At 47.7% G+C, this 24,211-nt stretch overlaps 1 protein-coding gene across 2 annotated transcripts in view; it reads right to left on the bottom strand.

Annotated features, from left to right (window-relative positions):
• Window positions 1–24,211, bottom strand: part of DOCK1 (dedicator of cytokinesis 1) — a 586,118-nt gene that overhangs the window by 14,257 nt on the left and 547,650 nt on the right. For both annotated transcript variants that reach the window (XM_043984307.1, XM_043984306.1), the window contains exons 47-50: window positions 21,804–21,941; window positions 17,970–18,115; window positions 12,671–12,872; window positions 4,792–4,942 (exon numbers count right to left, since the gene is read on the bottom strand). In XM_043984307.1, the coding sequence (XP_043840242.1) occupies window positions 4,792–4,942; window positions 12,671–12,872; window positions 17,970–18,115; window positions 21,804–21,941 (637 nt within the window). The remainder of the gene's footprint in view (window positions 1–4,791; window positions 4,943–12,670; window positions 12,873–17,969; window positions 18,116–21,803; window positions 21,942–24,211) is intronic.

Consider the following 24,211-nt stretch of genomic DNA (forward strand, 5'->3'; position numbering starts at 1 on the left):
AAAGAGCTTAAGAGTATGATTGGCAAATTATGTACTGAAACCCATTTGAAATGGCCTGATGTTCTACCATTGGCATTATTCTATCTACGAAGTAGACCAAGAGGAGAACTTCATATATCTCCTTATGAAATGCTTTTTGGTCACCCTCCTATCCAAGCTAAAACTTTTTCCCCAGTTTATACATCACTGGTGGGAGGTGATACTTCTGTTGCTTCCTATATACAGGAATTACAGACCAGGCTACGTGAACTCCATGAGGCAGGAGCTGTGGTCCAGGCAGGACCATTAGACTTTTCATTGCATAACTTCAACCCAGGAGATAAAATATATGTAAAGAATTTTCAGAGAACCAGTGGAACTCAACCTGCCTGGGAAGGACCTTTTCAGGTATTATTGACAACTCCTACCGCCATTAAAATTGGTGAAAAAGACTCATGGATTCATTGCTCTCATATAAAGCCTGCACCATTCATAGGTGAAGAGATTTCAGATAGACCTGAGGTAGACGCTAAAGAGGTAAAAACCCTAACGATAGCAACTGTTAAAGAGCAAAGAAAGTTCAGAGGAAACAGGAAGTTCCCATTTAAGAATCCCACTGATCAGTTAAATGCTTTGGGACTCAGTCTTCGTAAAGTATCAGGAGACGGAAATTGCCTTTTTAGGGCTTTAGCAGACCAGCTAGAAGGTCACTGTAGAAATCATCTCAGACACAGACAAGAAGCTGCTTCTTATATGATTAACCATAGACAAGAGTTTGAGTCTTTTATAGTAAATGACTCCCCTTTTGAAGAATATGTTGATGAATTAAAGAAATTTGGAAAGTGGGGAGGAAATGATACAATTGTAGCATTTGCTAAGCAGCATCAGCTGAATGTTGTGGTTCATCAATTAAATCAGCCTTTATTGAAAATCAGTGGCACAGACAAAACTGATGCTACAGAACTCCACATTTTCTACCATAAAGAACATTATGACAGCATTAGAAAGATCAATGACAATTCAGAAACCCCTGCCACTTTGGCATGCAGAGAATTGGGGAACCAGTTAAAACAATGTGGCATACCCCAAACTCTAGCAGCTTAAATACCTTATAATTTAACAAGCATTTCCTTCTACAGGCAAAAGCACTGAAGTACATGGCCTAGTTTTCTGGCCTACCTCAACTATTTTTTTTTTTTTATTAATTTTTGGGTTTTTTTGTTTTTGTTTTGACTTTTGAAAGGCACTGAAAAGACCTGGAATTGACTGCACCTTTAAGTTCTTTAAGAGCACAAAAGGGTGCTTAGCGAATCTTTTGCTTTTTATTTTTTATTTTTGGTTTTGCTTTGGTTTTTTTTTTACTTTTGTTTCTTTTGCTTTTCTTTAAAACTAAATTTTGTAAACTAAGTGATTATTCAAAGACATTTTAAGTATATGCTGTGGGTGAGGCTATCGGGCCTCAGAAGCTACCAGAATTCTTCTTTTTTTTTATTTACTCTTTCTTTTTGAGAGAACCATGAGTTCTAATGAGTTTTGTTTTATTTATTTATTTTTCTCCTTTCTCTTGTATGTTGTTCTGTTTAACTAAAAAGTACCAGAAATTGCCTGATACCTCACTGAAAACATTGAATATTGAATCTTGCTAATTGAAGTCTTATTTCTTTTTGATGAATTAATCACCACTTTAAGTATCTGCTACTGTTATACCAGAGAATTCATGTATAAGATGATGTGGTCTACTTGCTAAAAGAAGATTATGTAATAATGTCTAAAAGAAGATTATGTAACAATGTCTAATATAATCAGCTATTTACATTCGTTTATTATTTATATGTCATTATACTCTGGGTATGGTTTGGAATTATTGTATATATCACTAATATATTCTCAGTTATGCAGCATAGCACACATTTTTACCATCATATTGTCTTTGGTGAAATTAATGAGATTTCAGAAATATGGAAACTTATCATTTCAGAGACTAACTTGCTGTGAACTCTGACGCAGGCCCTGGAGAGAATATATGTGCAACAAAAGGAGAGACAGGTATACGTAAGTCCATGGTTTGCTTATGATGGTGACTATGTAGAGCACAATTACTAGGCACAGTCCAGTATTCATCCTCTCTCCCTCCTAATTTAACCTAATTTAACTGAACTTATTTATCTTTTTATCTCACTCAGTTGAATTCACCTGTGGCCTAGCACAATCACTGGCTGTCTCAGAACCATGAGATATGGTATGATAACCTTTCCATAACATTTTCAGGTGTCATGAACACATACTAAATTTGGCTTTGATCCAGACACATGGTGGTAAAAAGTGTTACACATTGCATAACTACCTCAACCCTCTATTACAAGTCTAACCATATAAAGGAGGGAATGTAATGGAATTTATTAATTTGATCATTGACAATGCTATGCTAAGGTTTTAAAAATACAGCAATTCAAACAGTTAAAGAAGATAATCCAGCTTTCCAGACCAGAGTCCAGAATCCAGTTTTCCAGACCAGAATCCAGTTTCCTCCTGATGACATCTTACCACTTCAAGAAGACAAGAGAACTCAGAGACTTTATATGAACTGTTTTGCTTTATTAGCTTTTACTATCTCCTTTCTGTTATATACTATCTGTAACATGTACTCTCTGCAGAGGCTCTCCCTTTGCAAGACTAATGTCAAAGCGTCGGTTCATGAGGAAAAAAAAAAAATCGCCCCTCTGGACAAAACTTTCCTCTCTTCCTTTTCTGTATTGTTGTTCGCATATTATTAGTCAGCAAAAGTTATTATATTCTTTTTACTGTTCCATCAAGGAAACATTCCGTTTCTTGAGGAAGCAAAGGGGGGAAATGTGGTAAAATATGAAAGTTTTTAACAGTCGGTTAGGATAAGTGAAAGACGCCAGTTTTTCAAGGACCACCCTTTTGGGGAGGAGATGAACAGTCTGCCTGCTGCGCATGTCAGACTGCCTGCCGGGTACAGTCCGCCTGCTGCGCATGTCAGACTGCCTGCCAGGTACAGTGCGCCTGCTGCGCATGTCAGACTGCCTGCCGGGTTTTTTTGACTTCCGGGGTGGAGGGAACGGGAGTAGCCTTTTTTGCCGGCTTGGCGGGACTCCGGGCGGCGCGGCACAGACGGTCTGACTCACTCCAAAGGTGGCCTAAATCGGTTTGGTGAGTTTTTATAAGGAATATAGACAGCCTAGATTTAAGACGATTTGTACTGTATTTCTGTTTTCCTATCCTTCTAATCAACAACACCTTATATACAATAAAGGCTCTATCTAGAAAACCAGAAGCTTCTTCCATTTACTAGTCTGGGAGATGAATTAAGGGAAGGGTTAAGTAGGGGAGATTTATGATCTAATATCCAATTTTAAATCTCACAGTGTGATCTGGGGGAAAAATACCAACTCACACCCTCTTATAGTAGAGAGCACCCTTTACATGGAGGGAGGAGGAGAAGGATGGAAGACGGATGACGGGATCATCCTCTGGGGCTTTAGAAGGCAGACCCACTTCCACCGACATCCTCTGGGGCCTCATGCCCAGGTGGAAAAGCACTGGCAGTGAACTTGACAATGGCCCCAGGCCTGGCCTAAGTAAGCTTAGAGGGAGACATTCACCCACCCGTGGCCATAAGCTGATGGAGCCTGGGCAGGAGCCTGAGATCGTGGAGATTGTTTGTTTTCAGACAGGCTTGGGTCGCATTTGAATGGAAGAATGAGTCACTGATAAAAAAGCATTTATTAAGCATCATTGGTATGCCAGGGACAGAGATATAGCATGATATAACAGAGAATCAACCTTAGGAATTAGGAAGATCTGGGTTCAAGGCCTGCCCCTGTGTTCCTGTAGGCAAGTCACTTCATCTCTCAAGGCTTGAGGAAAGTCTCTGATGTCAAGTTAGAGGAAGTGAGGCGATCTACATTGGCCAGGGGAGTTTCCTCACCTGGGAGTTCTAGTACCAGGGAGATCACCCCTCCAGGCCCTGTCCCAAGAAGGCACTTCTTGTCCCCCAGGAGCTCACGATCTAGGAAGGGAAGCCCAGCCAAAGGAGATGCCAGTCTTGGGTAAAAAGAGCCCCAGGATTAATGACTTGGAGGCAGGAGGTGGCCCGGAGACCATGTGGTCCAACCTCTTACTTTACAGATGAAGGAACGTTCTCAGAGAAGGGAAGCGATTTGCTTCAGGTCACACAGGAAGTAAATGGCCAAGCTGGCATGAGAGCCGGGCCCTGGGCCTCCGCGTTCAGTTCTCTTCCCTCTGAACTATGCTGGGCCCCTGAAGACTGAACTCCTGACTTTTTTTTTTTTTTTCAGGGCAGTGAGGGTTAAGTGACTTGCCCAGGGTCACACAGCTAGTGTCAAGTGTCTGAGGCTGGATTTGAACTCAGGTCCTCCTGAATCCAAGGCCAGTGCTTTATCCACTGTGCTATCCAGCTGCCCCCTGAACTCCCGACTTCTTAATTCTGAGTTGTTCACCAGTCTACACTAAAGCCTTTGCCATAAATGTGTGTTTTCTTAAGCATTAAGTAGATCTCCATTTGGGAGTCTTGAATTAAACCCTTGCACACAATTCTGCAGTAGCGAGGGGGAAGGGGACATATGGTGCTTGTCCTTGAAAAAAGGGAAGGTCCTAAGATTCAGAGCACAGATGCCTCACGTCTTCCAGTGGAATCCCACCTTCGGGACTCCATGAAGAAGCAAGCAGGCCTAGCCCGTGCTCCTCCTGTGCAGGGAAAATTCAGCCATAGGTGGGGCACACAGCATCCCCCCCCCCACCCCTGCAAACAAAAGAGCCCCCACTTACTCGACTGCAGGCTGAAAGTCAGCTTGGACCTGGGTGTGATAGGAGGAGGCGTCTGCTGACAGGACGGGGGTGACGGGGACACTGAGAAACGCCGCTCGTTTCCAACGAGGATAACTTGGCTCTTTGGTCTCTGAGGCCTCAGTGGACTGATCTGCAAGGAAAAAAGAGAGACAAGATACTCAGTGTCTGGACCATCGTGATCAGTGCCTCTCCGTGTGCTGAGTACAGGCTGACTCCACCATTTCTCCACAGTGGCGTTGGCACTGGCACCGAACACAGGGCCCCAGGAAGGGATCCCTGACGCTGCCTAGTCCAGTCCGGTCATCTTAGAGAAGGAATCGAGGCCAGGAGTGCAGGGACTTGTCCAAGGTCACCCTGGCAGGCAAGGTCAGAGCTGGTGCTTGACTCCAATGGACCCGCCCTTTACACGGTGCCTCTGCCAATAGACAAGACAAACAACACAGAGGGGCCGGTTTTCTGAGAGCCAGGAATGGGCCAAACCACCTGCTGGGGGCCCACTCCAGTCCATCATGGCTCAGCCCTGAGACAGTGGATTTCTTGGCTATTCCCGCCTTGTAGCCCTTCAGCATCCCACCCAACCCCGTTCACTCCTTCCTTTTCTGTCCTGGGTCCATCCCCGCAAAGGGATAGCGTTCTTCCTACTCTCCATCTCCTTGACCTCTTCCCCACCTCAGTGGTTTCTCTGAGTTTACAGAACCAGCCAGCTTTATTTCTGCCTTCCTTACATCTTAGGCTCACACAGAGAGGCCTGGGGGAGCTCTAGCAATTAAAAAACACAAAGGAAGTGAAGCAATTACAAAGATTTTTAAACACACAGACAATGAATGAGAGGACATAACCTCCAATCCAGGATCGGCACAGTCCTACTTCATTAGTGGCTGGATAGGGTCCGTTTTCTGAAGGGCAGTGGGTACAGACAAAGGATGCCCACGCACTTCTCTATGCGTCCTGTGTGGTCCCTTTAAGAAGGCCCTTGGGCTCTCCCTCCCCCTTGTTCCTGCCTCCATGGGGCTGTTGGGGTCCTTGCCCATGGGGCTGATGGGGCTCCAGTATAAACTCACCCCCCCCAGTTCTAGTTGTGTTCGGGGCCTGGCTGCAGGCACACAATTCCTGAGTGGGTGGGTGGGTGCTTTACAGGAAGGGGAGATGCCAGCACTCTTCTATACCCAATGACAGACTAGAAGGGAGGAGGGCTGTGCATGGCCAAGACTGCCCCAAAGTCTCCATGGGGGGCCTCCTGCTCTCCCTACTCTCTCCTTTGGCGATTTCATCAGCTCCCATAGGCTCAGCCATCACCATCTATGAAGATGGTGTCCAGGTGTGGACGTCCGGCGCCACATCTGGACGGTACCAGTACTGTCTGGCTTCGGAGCTGCCCTGGTGCTGCAGGGTCAGGGAGCCAGGCCTGGGAGCCAATCTCTCCTCGGACGTTACTGTGACCCGGTGAGTCACGGAATTCTCCGAGGCTCAGGCACCTCTCTAAGCTTCATGTCCTGAGTCACAGAGAGGCTGTGACCCACCTCCGGTCCTCTCTCTCTCTGTGCATGGAGGACCTCGTTTTCTCTCCTTTATATTTCCCCGAGGGGGAGGGGAAGAGCCCAACCCGGCCCTGGGATTCCTGCTTCTGCCTAGAAATGGCCCTTCTTTGGTCTGCTGTTCCCTACTAAGCCATAAATATTGCTGTGTGTTTTGGGGGGAGGGGGAGGCATCCTCCCATCAATTTCACCCCCGATGGAGTGCCTGCTGTGTACAGAACACCATGCTGGGCTCTTGGGGGGGACACAGACCGACAGCTAGTCTCTTCTGCCCTGCCACAGAAGGGGGAGAGTGCCGCTATAAATATTTTTGAACATGTGGGTCCTTTTCCCTTTTCTATGATCTCCTTGGGGAAAAAGACCCAACAGTGGTATTACTGGGTCAAAGGATATGCACAGCTTTATAGCCCTTTGGGCATAATTCCAAATTGCTCTCCTGAATGGTTGGATCAGTTCACAGCTCCACCAACAATGCATTGGGGAATGGCTGAACAAGTTGTGGTATATGAATGTAATGGGATAGTATTGTGCTGCAAGAAATGATGAGCAGGAGAAGTTCAGAGAAACCTGGAGGGACTTGCATGAACTGATGATGAGTGAGATGAGCATGTCATGGGAGGATTATGGGCCCCGGTCACCCCAACAATTCTCTGGGGGGTTCAAGGAACTTTTTCCTTGAAACCTCAGGGGTTTTCCCTTGAAATCAAGTAGGCCTCTCCTTGAACACAATCAAGGACACACACTCACCTAACGGAGATAAGCGGCACAGATCGAACTGAGCATGCTCCAGGACCATCACCCTACATTCCAGTCATTCTAAGCATCTGGATGAGGTAATCCAGGAGAAGACCACCTGGAACCGCCCATCAGCAGACTGCTTAGACCCATCAGGACAAAGTTGACACCCACCACCAGATCTCTCACGAGGGATTCTTCCAACCCCAGTGCAACGAGGGAAGACCACCAGCCCCTCACACAATAAGAGACTCTTACCCACCCCCATCTAAACCCTATAAAATGGCACCCAAGTTGGTGGGGGGAGAAGCGTTTTGTTCTGGCAAAACCTTCCTCCCGGCCGGTTTCTCTTGTACCCCAATAAACCTGTTCTCTTATTCCTAATTAGGTCTTGTGCGAGAGTGTAATTCTTTACAGAGGAATCCTAAGGACCCACGTGCTTTCTCCTATCGGTTTTCCCCCATATCAAGCAGAACCAGAAAAACATTATACACAGTATCATCAACATTGCATATTGATCAACTATGATGGACTGGATTCTTCTCACCAATACAATGGTACAAGAGAGTTCCAGGGGACTCATGATGGAAAAGGCTCTCCAAATCCAGAAGAAAAAAAAGAACTATGGAATATGGATGTTGATTGAACCATACCACTTCTTGTGTTTTTGGTGCTGTTGTTTTTCTATTTTGAGGTTTTTCCTTATTGCTCTGATTCTTCTCTTATAGCATGACTGATGCAGAAATATGTTTAATGTTATGTGTGTGTGTGTGTGTGTGTATAGGTTATATATATATATATAAAACCTATATCGGATTGCCTGCTGTCTGGGGGAGGGGGGAGAAAAATTGGAAATTGGAAATTTTATGTAAACAAATGCTGACAGCTATCTACATGTAACTGGAAAATAAGAAAATACTTTTATGAAAGAAAGAAAGCCACTGCCCGCACAGGACTGCGGACCTGGAGCCGGGAGGGGCCTCTGGGGTCCTCAGGCCCAGCTACAAACGGGGAAACAGAGGCTGAGGGCCTCCACAGGACTTGCCCGAGGTCACGCGGGAACAAGGGGCGGAGCCGTCTGAGAGGGGGGACTGAGGGCCTGTGGCTCCACGGCTCCTCCCGCTGCTTCCTTGAGGCAGCCGGTGCACTTGTTAGAGAAGGAGGCCGAGGGCCCGCAGAAATGAAGGCCGGGAGCGGCCCGTTTGACCCTAAATCCGGCGCTCCTCCGGCCGCAGGTAGAGACTGGTAGCGGGCTCTTAAGCAACAGCTTTGTTTTCTTTTGGCGAGGCAATCAGGGTTAGATGACTCGCCCAGGGTCACACAGCTAGTAAGTGTCAAGTGTCTGAGGCCGCATTTGAACTCAGGTCCTCCTGACTCCAGGGCCGGTGCTCTATCTACTGTGTCACCCAGCTGCCCCTCTAGGGATGGCTTCTAATGAAGACCGTACCGCACGACGACTTTAGAAGGGCCTGGAGGAGGGGGGCTCCCAAGATAAATCACAGGCGGACTGAGCGCTTCTGCCTCGCAGACCATGACGGGCTCTGCGTTTGCCGGGAGCTCGGGCAAATGTACAAACACCAGAGGTGTCCGGCAGCCTGTGCCCCGCCAGCAGAAAGCCCGAGCTTCTGCTGCAGAATCCCTGTGTCTCCTGGCGTTACATGCAACAAGGCATTTACCCCCGGAGGCTTGATTCTGGCTTATTCAGGCAGGAAATTTACCAAGGGCACAGAGCCCTTTGAAGTCCAAAGAAGAATGATGTCTAAAGGCAAACCCTAGAGGCTGGTGGGGAGGGTGCACCTCAATCAATCAATAATCAATGAATGAATATTTATGGAGCACCTACTATGTGTCAGGCACTAAGCTAAGGGCTGGGGAGACAAGGGGAAAAAGACAGCCCCTATCCTCAAGGAGCTCACAATCTAACGGATTCCTCAGCATCTCATCTAGTACTTTAAGTTCAGGGGAGAGAAGGGTTCACAGAGGGAGCGAGGCCCCGAATGTCAGACTTGTAAGGTACCTCAGTGCCCACCCTGTTAAGCACACACCCGCCTGAACAAGCCTCCCTGCTATAGGACACCTGACAAGTGGCTGGCCAGGCGCAGCTTGAATACTGCCAAGGACAAGATACTCACCCCCCAAAGATGCCCAATCCATTCTGGGCAGTGCTTATTTTTAGGAAGTTTTCCCTTATATCAAACAATGAAGCCTCTTTCCAGGCTCAGTCCTTCCAACACATAAAGGCAAGTGGCTGTAACTGCCCCTGTCGCGCCTGCCCCATGGCCAGTCATTGTCTTGGAAGGTCATCTCTCTAGTTCTTCATCTTTGGCTCATTCCTATGACTTCCTAGGTATCGGGATCTCCCAGCAGGGAAGCCCCAACCCCAGCAGAGATCAGCGTTTCGTGTGGGACGTGCAGTCCCTAGTCATGAAGGAACTTGGGCAGCATCACAAGGCCACTTATGGGCGCCAACTCCAGTCAGCCTGAGGCCGCTCTATCTTCCAGACCCTGCTGCCTCTTTTCTAGCTCATGCAGGCCTTCTTTTTTTCCCATAAAAGTATTTTATTATTTTCTAGATACATGTAGAGATATTTTTCAACATTTGTTTTTGTAAGATTTCTAGTTTCAAATTTTTCTCCCTCCCTCCCTTCCCTCCCCAAGACAGCAAGCAATCGGATATAGGTTATAGATGTACAATCGCATTAAACATATTTCTGCATTAGTCATGCTGTGAAAGAAGAATCAGAGCAAAAGGGAAAAAAAACTCAAAAAAGGAAAACAAAAAAAGTAGAAATAGTATGGTGAAATCTGTATCTAAATTCCATAGTTTTTGTTTTGTTTTGTTTTGTTTTGTTTTGTTTCTGGATTTGTAGAGCGTTTTCCATCCTGAGTCCTTTGGAACTATACTGAACCACTGCATTGGTGAGAAGAGTCAAGTCTATCACAATTGATCAACACACAATGTTGTTGATACTGTGTGCAATATTCTCCTGGTTCTGCTCATCTTACTTACTTTCGGTTCACATAAGGCCTTCAGGTTTTTCTGAAATCTGCTTGCTCATCATTTCTTACGGCAGAATAGTATTCCATTACATTCATATACCACAACTTGTTTAGCCATTCCCCAATTGATGGGCATCCCCTCAATTTCCAATTCCTTGCCACCACAAAAAGAGCAGCTGTAAATATTTTTGTACATGTGGGTCCTTTTCCCTTTTTTATGATCTCTTTGGAAAAAAGACCCAATAGTGGTATTGCTGGGTCAAAGGGTATGCACATCTTTATAGCCCTTTGGGCATAATTCCAAATTGCTCTCCAGAATGGTTGGATCAGTTCACAGCTCCACCAACAATGCATTAGTGTTCCAATTTTTCCACAGCTTCTCCAACATTTATGATTTTCCTTTTTTGTCATATTAGCCAATCTGATAGGTGTCAGGTGGTACCTCAGAGTTGTTTTAATTTGCATTTCTCTAATCAATAGTGATTCAGAGCATTTTTTCATATGGCAATAGATAGCTTTGATTTCTTCCTCAGAAAACTGCCTGTTCATATCCTTTGACCACTTCTCAATTGGAGAATGACTTGGATTCTTATAAATTTGACTTAGTTCATCAGAAATACTGGCTATAAAATTTGTTTCTCAGCTTTCTGCCTCCTTTCTAATTTTGGATGCATTGCTTCTGTTTGTACAAAGACTTTTTAATTTAATGTAATCAAAATCATCCATTTTGCATTTCATAATATTCTCTATCTCTTGTTTGATCATAAAGTGTTCTCCTTTCCATAAATCTGAGAGGTAAACTATTCCTTCCTCTCCTAATTTACCTACGGTATTACCTTTTATGTCTAAATCATGTACCCATTTTGATCTTATTTTAGTATAAGGTGTAAGATGTTGGGCTATGCCTAGTTTCTGCCATACTATCTTCCAGTTTTCCCAGCAGTTTTTGTCAAATACTGAGTTCCTATCCCAGAAGCTGGAGTCTTTGGGTTTATCAAACAGTATGTTACTAAAGTGATTTACTACTGTGTCTCCTGTGCCTAGCCTATTCCATTGGTCTTCCACTTTATTTCTTAGCCAGTACCAAATAGTTTTGATGACTGCTGCTTTATAGTAAAGTTTCAGATTTGGTGCAGCTAGCCCACCTTCCTGTGCATTTTTTAATTAGTTCTCTTGGTATTCTTTTTTTTTTTTTTTTTTTTTGGTGAGGCAATTGGGGTTAAGTGACTTGCCCAGGGTCACACAGCCAGTAAGTATTAAGTGTCTGAGGCCGGATTTGAACTCAGGTCCTCCTGAATCAAGGGCCAGTGCTCTATCCACCGTGCCACCTAGCTGCCCCCTCTCTTGATATTCTTGACCTTTTGTTTTTCCAGATGAATTTTGTTATTATTTTTTCTAGCTCTATAAAATAATTTTAGGTAGTCTGATTGGTATGGCACTGAATAAGTAAATTAATTTGGGCAGTATTGTCATTTTTATTATATTAGCTCGGCCTTTCCATGAGCAATTGATATTTTTCCAATTATTTAGATCTGATTTGATTTGTGTGAAAAGTGTTTGGTAATTGTGATCATAGAATTCCTGGGTTTGTCTTGGCAAGTAGACTCCCAAGTATTTTATATTGTCTACCGTTATTTTAAATGGAATTTCTCTTTCTCTCTCTTGCTGCTGGACTTTGTTGGTCATGTATACAAAGGTTGATGATTTATGTGGATTTATTTTATAACCTGCCACGCAGGCCTTCTTACAGTGATCTGCCATTCTACTCCTGATGAGGTCTGAGTGGCACAGAGTACAGACCAATGTCACCTCCTGGGTCCCAGAAATGACAGCTCTGACTATAGCCTCAGGTTATTGCCACTTCCATTCTCGGCTCTCAGTGAACATGGGGTCCACTAACATCCCCAGATCACTTTCATAAACTGCTGTCTAGCTGCACTTGCCACCCTGTACTTGTGAAGCTGATTCTTTAACCTTGCTGTAACTGGAATATAGGAAGAACTAGAAAGGACGAGGAAGAAGAATCACACAGGCCCACCACAAACAACCATGAAATAGAAATCTTTACATTTGACAGTCAATTCTATTCCATTTTGTCTTCTAAGAGTGTTGTTCTAACCTGTCAAGATCTTTTGGAATCCCGGCTCTGTCATCTGAGGTGCTAGCTCACCTTCTCAGCTCAGTGTTATCCACAACTCTGATGGCTCATGTGACAAACCCAAGCTCTACGAGGCGCCAGCCCTCAGCACAGTCCTGGAGCTGGCACTGAACTCAATGCACACACCCGAGGGTCAATGAGTCAGCTAGGTCAGCATCTCTCTGCCCAAATCGTTGTCGGGCCCACAGCTCCCCCTCCTTCCCAAAGAACCGTGGGCCACCTTTATTAAACATTTGGCTAGAATCTAGATAATCTATCCCAGGCCATCGTGCTGGTGCCAGGCTAGGAACCCAGACACAAAATTTGACCTTCACTTCCCTGAGGGTCTTTCAGTCCCAAATGCGTCTGAAGCAGAGACCACCTGTGACGACTCCCACCCAAATTCAAGCCAAGGAAACACAAAGAAACCACATTTCCCCTCTTCAGTTACCGTTTCAGAGAGGATCACGGCCTCCGATGGCTGCTGCAGGGAGAGGTCAGTGGCCTTAAATTCCTTCTCGAATATCTCTTGGTGTTTGCTGTTCCTCTTTTCCTTCTTCTTGTCCTTCTTGTCCTTCTCAAGGTCGTCCTTATCCAATTTGTCCTGGGACCTCGAATGCATCTTCTTTGGCAAGAGGGGCTCCAGAACAAACCTAAAGGGAATGCGGTTGACTCAAATCAATTAAGAGATCGACGACACCCCAAATGATGACAGATCAGGTTTTTCCCCAATGCCAAAATCACTCAAAATTCAGCCGAAGGACTTGATGGGAACGGCAGAATTTGGCTAAGATAGAAATGATGTGTAGGATGTGATGACTGTGATGAAAAGCAGTATTATTTGGCATCCTACGAATGACAGGTTGAAAACAACACATCTCACGTTTCAGGCACAGCAGCACGAAGTGGAGGGCGGAGGCAACAGGTCTCCCCTCAAACACCAGCTCCGAGTCTTTCCTGATCCCCCCGACTGCCAGTGCCCACCCTCTGTAATCTGCAGAGATGAACTGTGTATTTTATGGATTACGTGTATTTGTTGTCTTCCCCAGTGGAACATGAGCTCCTTCAGAGCTCAGAGGGATGATTTCATCCTCAGTACTTGTATTTCTAGCACCTGGTGAGTGTTTAGTTAATACTCCTTGATTGACTGTGACTGTGGACAAAGCGCACACCCTCCCTGGGGCTCAGTTCCCTCATTTTCCGATGATCTCCAAGGCTCCTTCTTGCTTTAAATCTATGAATCCAGTACCTGGAAGTGCCTATGTCATAGGTTTTCTAGGAGGCTCCAATGAGGTTAATATATATAAGCCATTCTGGGGACTCACCATATACTGAGATCCATACGGAGGGAGAGAAAAGAAGGAAAGAAACAAAATTACCCATCAGCTGTGACTCCCATCTCTTGGCATTTAAAGTCAATAGACAAAGGTAACCCCTTCTCTCCAATTGATTTTATACATGGAAGCCAGAACTCACACTGTGGCAGCATTTAAGTGCATTGGAAAGCCCGAAAGAAGAGGGGAAGGTACCTCCCCCCACGGTTCTCTGTAGAGGTGGGGGATGATGAGTGTGGAAGAGTATGTACAATGCCAGATTTCTTTGTTTGTTTGTTTGTTTGTTTGTTTGTTTGTTTGTTTGTTTATTTATCTATCTATCTATCTATTTATTTGATGAGTTGATTTTGATGAACTTCTTTGTCATCTTGTTTGTTCTTTGTTATAGGAGAGGGTCTGGAGAAGATGGGGGAGGGGGAAACCACTGGGGAAGGGAGGTGATATAAAAACAAAGAAATGCCAGGAAAATTTATGCTAAAAAATCAAGTCCCAGTCTGTGTTCCACCAGCCTGATGTCCCCCTCAGGAGGAAGGGGAGCTGCCTTGTGCAGGGACTGGCCCCGCAGGGACTCTGGCTACCCCCGCTTCTCTCTGCTCAGGAGGGCCCCTCTTACTGCCAACATGAAGAGATGCTACTGGTAGGTAGCATGTTGGTGACTTGAAATAATAGAAACCACATTTGCTCATATCTATTTCTGGACATCTGCAGCCTTGGAATGCATTCAAATTGGGGGAGCATTTTGGATGGACGAAACATCAGGAGAAACCAAGGCATGCTTCTTGAGCCGACACTGAAAGAGCTGCCGCAGACAAGATGGTGGTGAGAAGCCATGGATCCGGGGCTGCTTTCGGATCCTCCTCGGCCTGAGGTTGGGCACTGCCACAGGGGGGCGCTACACCCCCCTGCATGCTTGCCAAAAGCGATGACTGAAATGAGAATTTAATTTCTTTTGAGCTTTTGAGGTCCTTTCATCTTGAGCAAAGGCATTTTCTTTTTAAACACGCAAATGCAACTTCATAGGTTGTTCCTTAGATGAAAGAAGAATCCACCCAAATTCAAAATAGAAGTTTTTCTTGAATTTGTGAACCTCCCCCACCTGTGAGTCTGGGCAGCCAAGAATGACGGGCTTGCCTTGGTTCAGCCTTTCGGGCCTTCACATCGAATTGGATGAGAACAGTGCACTGAGGTCCTCTTTGCAAGCTTGTTTTCCTCTCAACTGTCCCATGAGATAGGGAAGACAAGCATTTGGACCCTCACTTTACAGCTAAGGAAACTGAGGCTCAGCAGTGTTACGCAGATCCCACATCCAGCACTTTCTCCACTCTGCCAACCTTATGAGAGATATAGCTCCCCACCATTTTGTCTTTTCTCTCAAGCACGGACATTTTGACTCCCCATCCCATACCTGGCTCTGATGAAATCCAGCTCTTTTGCCACAACTGGGTTAGATGGGATGGAGAAAAGCATGAGGTGAGTTATCTGACTTCTTTTGACCTCAGTTTCTTTCTCTGTGAAATGAGGGGGCTGGACCCTCCGTCTCTAGCATTGCTTCCTCTTCTGAATCCATGTTCCTACTGTATGGTCTGGGTTTAGACCCAGGCTCCCTATCCTTCCTAACACTGAGTTTTCCTCCTCTGTAAAAAATGGGGGGGGGGTCCTTGTGGACCCTGAGATCCCTTCAAACTCTAGATCTGTAATCTCTCCAACTCCAATCCCTATAAGCGACCATAGGCCTTGCTGAGTCTCCAAGATAGAACAGGCTAAAATGACCTCGCCCTGACTGAGCTGACCACAGGGGGACCTTCCCAAACGCTGCCCACACCTCGGGATGGAGGAGGTGCACCCTGCCCAAGGGGCAGCCCCTCTCCTGCTCACTCCAGGGAGATGGTACGTTCACTGAGTGGATACACGATCACAGTCAAATTCCCCAGCAGAACGAAAGCTCCCCGCGGACAAGCACTGGGTTTTATCGTCTTTGGGTCTCTAGCTTCCAGTGCAGTGGGGGTAGCAGAGAAGGGGCTCATGGATCTATAGCTGGAACAAGAACCTTGGAGGCCATCGCTCCAGCCCGAGCATTCTACAGAAGGGGAAACTGAGGCCCTGGGAATGAGAGACTTGCCTAAAGTCGGCTGGGCAGTAAACATCCGGCTGAATGAATCTGAAGCCCAGGGATACTGATGACTATCAGTGGAGAGATCTACTTGCCTAACTGGAATCTTCCTGCATGTCTAAATAAAAATTATTTTTTATATCCTGGGCTATGTGAGAGAACTCCCTGTATTAAAAGAGAAAATCTAGATTTAAAAAACTCCAAATCAATGAGTCAGACTAAGAATTGATTCCGAGGACAAGTCAGAGCCTCTGGAGACAAACAACTCTGTGAAATGTCGGCGGAGTCTGAAGAGTGACGTGAGAGGGTCGCGGTCTGAACTTTTCACATTCTGAGAAGCACCTGCCGACGGGATGACCTTTCATTTTCCCGTGACCTCTGGCACTGTGGACCCCACTTGGAGGTGGCAGGAAGAGCTGCCGGGGGTGACGTCTCCAAGGGGGAACAAGAGGCAGCCCTCCGATTGAGCTGGGCTTCTTTTAAAGGTTACACCAAAGCATCCCGGGAGGAGGGACCTTGGAGGTGGTGAGAGCTGGGAGCTGGGCTTGGCCTATTTTTCTGAAAATGTTTCCACGTTGCAAAGGCATTTTGCTTGGCAGAACACCCAGGGGTCTCTCTCAGTCATGACGTCCTATTTCTAGGTTCTTTCCCCCCGATAAAAACCCAGGGGAACTCCTCTTGGGATTGTCTAGGGGGAGGCTGGAGTTAAATTCCTTTAGCAAACTGGCTGGGAATGATAAATACACAGGGTTTAAACATGGCTAAATTGGACTTCCACGTGGGGGTCATCTCTGGAGAAAAAGCATCCATTAAACTGAGGGGGCAAAGGAAGCTACGGCCCTTTTTGAGGTGGCTAGCACAGCAGGAGATAAACAAGAGATGGCTCAGCACACAGCTGTCCTTGGGGACCCAAGGGAGCCGGGGGTGAGGGGAGGGGGGCTGCATGTTTTGGCCCCAGGGCTGGGAATTCTGCTTTGAGAAGAAGCCTCCTGGCTGCCCTGGAGGTGGGTGACAACACCTCGACTTGACTCTGTAGCTGGGGGTGATGCTGATGCTTCATATTGAGAAAAATGAGTGGAAGCAGGCCCCGTGTCTGGGCTAACGGGAAAAACCCCTGACCTTCTCTGGATGATAGTAAGATGACTCTCAAATCATGAGGATTTTACCCATCAGGCTTTGGGATGTTTTAAATAAACTACATTTGGTATGGGCCAAACCAGAGTATCGATGTTTTCAGAGTATTGCAGGTAAAGACTTCTAGACTTGACAAGTCATTGAGCCCAATCCCCCCAGTCTAGAGATAAGGAGACTGTGACTAGAGAAGGAATGTGACTGGTCCAAGGTCACATAGGTCATGAGTGATGTGGCCAGAAGTCACTCTCAAGTCTTATAGCCCCAAATCTCCATGTCTGTCACTTTCTGCTGAGTCTTGTCTCCCTCCACGCTTTGGATTGTGAAGGCCTCCCCTTACAACGTTCTTCTGGATTACCCCGAAACATCACGGCCACATATGCCTGCTTCTCCTTTATCACTGAGCTAGAGAGAGGAAACTGGGGCAAGTTGGGTGCTTCTGGGTGACAGTCCAAAAGGAACGAGTGACGATTGTCTTGGCTGATGAGAACACTATGGCACCCTCATCATCTTACATCACCTAACCTTGCTGGGCCTCAGTGTCTTCCCCTGCAGAATGGGGATAATAATAGCCCCTTCCTCCCAGGGTTGTGTAAAGCACCATATAAAAGCTGAAAATTAGTAACAATTAGATGTGTGCGATGCATTATGCATTCGATCACCTGAATGACTGAACTCACCAGGAGTTCCGATGGTAGAAACAACTAATGTCAACCAATAAAATCCTGGAAGAGCATATTGCATTAGTGTTCAAGCAGCCATTTTATGGAATACCTGCATTGTAGAGGCCGACTCAATTTTATTGGGTGAAAAGGGTAAGAAGTGCACTAATAATGATCATTATTATGATCGAATGCAGCTTGTAGTCGCGGGGAACACTGAGAGATGAAATGATTTTCCCAGGGTCTCACAGTCAGGGAGTGCTGAAGGTGAGGTTTGACATCCTAGGACCCTAACCACTGCACTGCCTCTCTGATTGTGAGCATTAATTCTGAAATGCTGTTACAAACGCTGTGAGCCCACTGAACCCTGCACTACAGGGCAGTTCTCGAAGACACAACATTTCTCTTGGCCTGGTCTCGAAGAGGCAACTCCCCCCCCCCTCCCCCCCCCCCGCCCAATTCTTTCATCCTTTTCTCAGCCCCCACCCCCATTCAGGGCTAGTGCTTTCTTACCCGTCAGAACCAGGTCTGGAAGGGGTGCTGTCTGAGGACATCGATGAGACAGAAGCCACGGACAGGGGCCTGGACGAGGAGGGCATGGTAAATGAACGCACCATGGACCGCGGGCGACTGCCCCGTCTGTCGTCCATCCCCGAGGGCTGCAACCAGAAGACCAAGGTTAATCGGGCTCTACAAGCTGGAGAGAGAGGCTGACTTGCATTAATGGAGGGGGTCTGCCCATCAAGCAAAACCCCAGGCCCGGCCCCATGATCATTGGCTGAAATTCTTTACAGGGCAGAGTTCAATTTTCTTCTACATGCTACCCATAAACAACAGAGATTACAGCCCCGAGAGCAAAGCCTTCCATCACAAAACAGCATTCAGACAGCTTTGGACATTCGGGCTGGGGGGACCAGAAACTCTTCAGATTAACTTCCCTTTTCCCCACCAAATAAGTCTCCATTTGGAAACCACACTGCTGGTCATTTGTTCATACGTGGGGGTTTGGCCTTTTTCACCAACTGCAGGAGTCCCTCCCCCTGGGCCATCCTTTCTGTGGCTGGCTTCAGTCAGGTGTCCACTTTGCAGCTGAGCTGGGGCACCATTTTCTCTGCAGTGCCCTGTAGCTCACAGCCCTGTGGGGCTAGCTGGTGCAGGCATGAGCACTCCCATTTTACAGATGAGGACATCGGGGCTCCAAAGCTGGTCTGAAATCAATGGCTGGGATGGGGCTGAGGGGAAATCTGGACCCAGAGATTCCGAGACAGAGGCCCTGCCTTATTTAGACTCCGCCTCCCACCATGCTGTTCAGACAATTCTCTTCACACAGTAGGAGGCTTAATAAATGTTGACAAATCTCTAGAGCTGGAAAAGACTCCCTGGGAAATTAGAAGCTTGGTGGCTGGGGGTCCAGTCCCCAAAGCGAACTTCTCCATTGTTTCCTTGATATCCTTTTGTGTCATTGGATGTAGTTAATATTAATACCTGTTGGTTTCAATTCTAGGCCACTCACTAAAAAGCACCCACTGTATGCAGCAGACCTAATACGTGCTGGAGAAGATGCAGTAAGAACTGTGATAGGAGAGTCCATGTGAAAAACCATCCCTCATTCCTGGGACATGTTTGGTCCTGATCAAATTACTATTGATGAATCACTTAAAGATCTGGTCATTTTTCCTTCAGAGGACACATACTTAAGGAAAATGACTGATTCCTAAGAGAAGTGAGGCCCATGTCTGAAGCTGTCAGCATTTCTATCCTAATTACACCCATTTCTGCATTTTTCATCCTCAAGCTCCCTGCCAGCCCTGCAAGGCAGCTTCTGTTTGGCCACGCACAGGGCCAGGACTTGCTGTGAACATCTCTCTGAGGGAAGGGCTTTGGGGCTCTAGGCTTCAGATCAAGAGGGAAGATCATCAGCCCAACCTCTCCATATTCCTCAATCCTAAAGCTTCCTTACCATTAGAAGGTGGGCTCCTTGACTCTTGATGACCTGCCTTTCTCCCTCCCAGCCCCACCCACTCTGAGACCCTGCAGGGGCTCAGCTTAGCTCTATTGGCTGTCACCAAGAGCGCCTTTCATGCACAAAGAAAACTGGACACTTGAACACCTGGGGATCTCTTAGAAGGAATTCAGATGCAAATGGAGTCGAACTTTGGGCCCGCGTGATGTTGGCACTCAAACTCTCCTTGGCACTCGATGCTGATTTTAACGAGTGGCAAACACCGAATCATCAAGCGCTATTCAGAGATTCTGACTTTGGTGAAGGGCCCTTCAGCCAGACCCACGGCAAGAAAAGTCCCTGATTTCTAAGAGCCTCTTCAGCAGCAGGCTTCAGGCTGGGCTACCGGTGCCCAGAAGCTGGGTCTGTCAGTCTGCCGAGCAGATGCTGGGGGCGGCTCGCTGGGGACCAAGTCTCTACGACGTGATAGGGGCTGCTCTAGACTAAGCCCAAAGCTGAGCACACACTGGCTCCTGGAGGCCCTTTGGTCCTTGGGACAAGACCTGATGCCTTCTTCAGAAAAATCCTACCTGGATTCCTGGCATCACTTTCCCCCTCAGACCTCATGAAGCACTTGTTCAGACTCCCTTTTATATGCAATCAAGTAATAGGGGGCGATAATCATCTGTCTCAGTGATTTTCCCCCTCCCCTATTAGACTACAAGCATCTGGAGGCCAGGGAGGGTATCTAAACTCTGCCTCTTCTCAGCCCTGAGCACCCTGCTCTGAAGGACATAGGACTCAAGAACTTTTTCCTAAACACACATGAATGAATGACACGACATCCCAAGGCCCTAAGGAACTTTGACTTCTGTAGTATCTTGTCGTTTTTTTGTTTTGGTGAGGCAATTGGGATTAAGTGACTGGCCCAGGGTCACACAGCTAGTAAGTGTTAAGTGTCTGAGGCCGGATCCGAACTCAGGTACTCCTGACTCCAGGGTCAGTGCTCTATCCACTGCGCCACCTAGCTGCCCCTAATGTCAAAGAAAGGGAAGAGATTCTACCCAAGGGGTAGGGGGTGGGGGAGGGCACTGAAATAGCTCCTTCTGCCTTCTGGGACCCTCACCACTGGAGGTGGGCAGGGCCCCCGTGACTCCCACAGAAAACACAGACAGAGCAGCCTGAGAGACTGGAGAGGTACACTAACAATGGGGTGGGTCCAGCATGGGGTCTCCCCTCAATAGGAATATAAGCATTGTCCTGCTGTCTTGGTGCTGTCACTGTCCAGCAGAGTTCCTGGTACACAACAGAGGCTTAATAAATGCTTGTTGATTGATGGGCTAATCAGCTGATTGAATGATTAGTCAGGAGAACCAATCCTTGCTGGGGAGGTGATCAGCCTGGAGAAGGAAGATTCAGGGGCAGTATGATGGCCATCTTTGAGTATTAGGAACACTGTCCCATGGAAAAGGATCAGGCTTGTCTCCTGCGGCCCCAGCTACAGAGGCAGGTCCCATAGGGGGAGGGCCATCATCAAGGGCTGATGCCCATCTGTCAGGTCTGATGCAGAGGGGCTCCTCATTCAGGTACAGGTGGCATCAGGAAGCCTCTGACGTCCCTGCCAGCCCTGAGAGCCCTCCCAGGAGCCTGCCACCTGTGCATTCCCCTACACCCGCTTTAGTCACAGTGACATGGGCCTGATCACCTTCCCACGAGCAAAGATGCTCTCTGCCACAGCTTTCTTCTCTCAGAGGTCTAACATGCCTCCCTTGTCCTTCAAACAGAGTGGGCACCCCCCCTCGGGCACTCCCTTACTCTGCCCCCCACAGAGAGTGGGCACCTCCCCATGGGTACTCCCTTACTCTGCCCCCACAGAGAGTGGGCACCTCCCCTCGGGTACTCCCTTACTCTGCCTCCCACAGAGAGTGGGCACCTCCCTATGGGTACTCCCTTACTCTGCCTCCCACAGAGAGTGGGCACCTCCCCATTGGTACTCCCTTACTCTGCCCCCCACAGAGAGTGGGCACCTCCCCTCGGGCACTCCCTTACTCTGCCCCCCACAGAGAGTGGGCACCCCCCTCGGGTACTCCCTTACTCTGCCCCCCACAGAGAGTGGGCACCCCCCTCGGGCACTCCCTTACTCTGCCCCCCACAGAGAGTGGGCACCTCCCCATGGGTACTCCCTTACTCTGCCTCCCACAGAGAGTGGGCACCTCCCCTCGGGTACTCCCTTACTCTGCCTCCCACAGAGAGTGGGCACCCCCCTCGGGTACTCCCTTACTCTGCCCCCCACAGAGAGTGGGCACCCCCCTCGGGCACTCCCTTACTCTGCCCCCCACAGAGAGTGGGCATCCCCCTCAGGCACTCCCTTACTCTGCCCCTCCCTCCAGCCCCCAGCGGCTCACCAGGGTCCGGACCCCATACTGCTTCTCCACCTTCTCTCTGAGCTGCCTGAAGCAGGCTTCCATCCGCTCGTGAAAGGGCCTCAGGGCCTCCGTGACCTTCTCTCCGTGAATCCTGATCCCTTCGGCCAAAAACGGAATCTGGAAAACAGAGAGGGAGACGGCTGATTTTCCCGCGGTCCATCGAGGGCGACAGAAGCCTGCAATGACCGCAATGAAGACAGATCAATAAAGAGAAATTAGCTGGAAAATCAATCAGGCTCCTCCGCAGTGCCCACCAAAGTTTGGACTCAATCAGCCAGAACTTGAGGGTCCTTGGCGAGCATCCCCCCGACCCCCACAGGGGCTGTCCTGAGGATCAAATGAGATAACCAATCAAATATTTATAAAAGAGTGTTTTGCTAACCTTAAAGTATTGTATCAATGCTGGCTATTGTTTTTTAAACTTTTTTTTTGGGGGGGGTGGTGGAGCAATGAGGGTTAAGTGACTTGCCCAGGGTCACACAGCTTAGTGACAAGTGTCTGAGGTCAGATTTGAAATCGGATCCTCCTGAATCCGGGGCCAGTGCTTTATCCACTGCGCCACCTAGCGGCCCCCCAATGCTGGCTCTACTTTATCCTGTGATATCTCTAAGGAGCGTGTAAGCTCCTCAAGGACCAAGCCTGTCTTTTGCCTTTTGTATCCCACTTAGCACAGTGTCCAGCACACAGTAGGTGCTTATACTGGATTTTAATGACTACTTAATGGCCTACTATTATTGAGTCATGAATTTTCACTTATCTGGTCTAAAACTCACTCCTTCCCTGTCTGGCCCAGAAGCCATAATTTTTCCTGATTCCCATAGTGGTCAGTTCCTTGCCCTGAATTCCCGGGTATTTAATGAGTCTCTGTCTTGTACTTCTGTATCAGGGCACAGCTGCTTTTGCCCAATAGAATGTAAACTCCTTGAGGGGAGAGACTATTTCGTTTTTGGCTCTGTACTCCCTAGAACCCACATAACAGGTACTTGGAATTGAACCAAATTTTGCCCATGAAACTAACTGAGGCTTCATGATTATGAAGCACCAGAAGTGAGGTCCCAACTGTGGGACGTCCAATCCCCCCCGACTCCTGACAGTGGGATGTGGACGTGGCCACTGCCGGCATTCTGGGCACGGCGACTGTCGGTTGATTGGCTCCAGGACAGATTCGTCCGAGATGAGCTGCTTCTTGGCTCTCTGTGGCCGGTTCTATTATTGGAAAGTCAAGGGTGAGAGCTGAGACAGCCGGTCTTAACGGTCATGCCGACAGTGTTTCCAAAGTAAACGTCCTCATCCGAGGTCATCTGTAACCCTGAACCACTGGCCCAGATGAGGCTGCTGTCCCAGGCAGTTCACAGGGTGGATCGGCAGCTGACCTTTAAAAGGGTCTTTGCTACCACTTCCTCAGACAACCCATGATTTCTGTCTCTCAGAATGGGAGATGAGCCTGGTGCTGAGTCCAAGGACCTGGGTGCAAATCTTGGCTCAGCCACTGACTACCTATGTGACCATAACCTCTCTGGGCCTCAGTTTCCCTGTCAGTAAATGAAGGCACTGAAGGAGCTGACCTCCGAGGTCCCCTTTCCTCTAAAGCTCCTGCTGAGCGAGGCCTCCACCCTCTCTAGTCCTCACTTCCTCATCTGTCAAGAGAGGTGGCTGCTCTCAGATGATGCCTGCTCGGCAGCTTGAGCTGCTCCACAGCTCAGAGTCAGGGCCCGCCCTCCCTTGCAGTCACTGAGCTAAGAGGCCTCCTCTTAATATTTCATAATTAAGCCGTAAGACTGATTAAAAACACATTTTTCCAACACGACAGAGGAAGGATCCAAATGGGCACATTTATCAGCCCGCAGCATAAGACAAGCAGAGACAAGCCCACAGTGGAATGTTGTGTGAACAAATTCCAGGAGAGACAATGGAGAAAATGCGTTTGGTGCATCCTGGGGGACCAGGAAACGGAGGTGTGGCTAGTGGGGCCCTGTCATCAATAACTAAGAGGGTGCCAGCCGGAGGGTGTGAAACGGATGATAGGTGCACACCCACAGACTCCCAGGACACCCTCACACACACTGTCACTCACATTCACACACACACACATACACTCACACCCCCACAGTCCCAATAAACTCATTTACTCACACACGCACATGTGCTTTGTACAGACACCGTCTTTACTCGCCTACATGTCACATCCACACGGGACATCACGAGTGTGTTTCTTAAATTAAAAGGCAGTCTTAATGGGAGACAGCTTCCCCAGGGCTGGAGGCAATTGCCCTGAAGTGGCAAAAAGCACAAAGGACAAAACGGACAGAAGTCCCATGACTCAGGCTCAGCCACGTGCGTGAGTGCACATGCACACATGCACAGGCACACACACGGAGGACGGAGTC

The sequence above is a fragment of the Dromiciops gliroides genome, chromosome 2 (genome assembly GCF_019393635.1).
Source record: "Dromiciops gliroides isolate mDroGli1 chromosome 2, mDroGli1.pri, whole genome shotgun sequence".
NCBI lineage: Eukaryota > Metazoa > Chordata > Mammalia > Microbiotheria > Microbiotheriidae > Dromiciops > Dromiciops gliroides.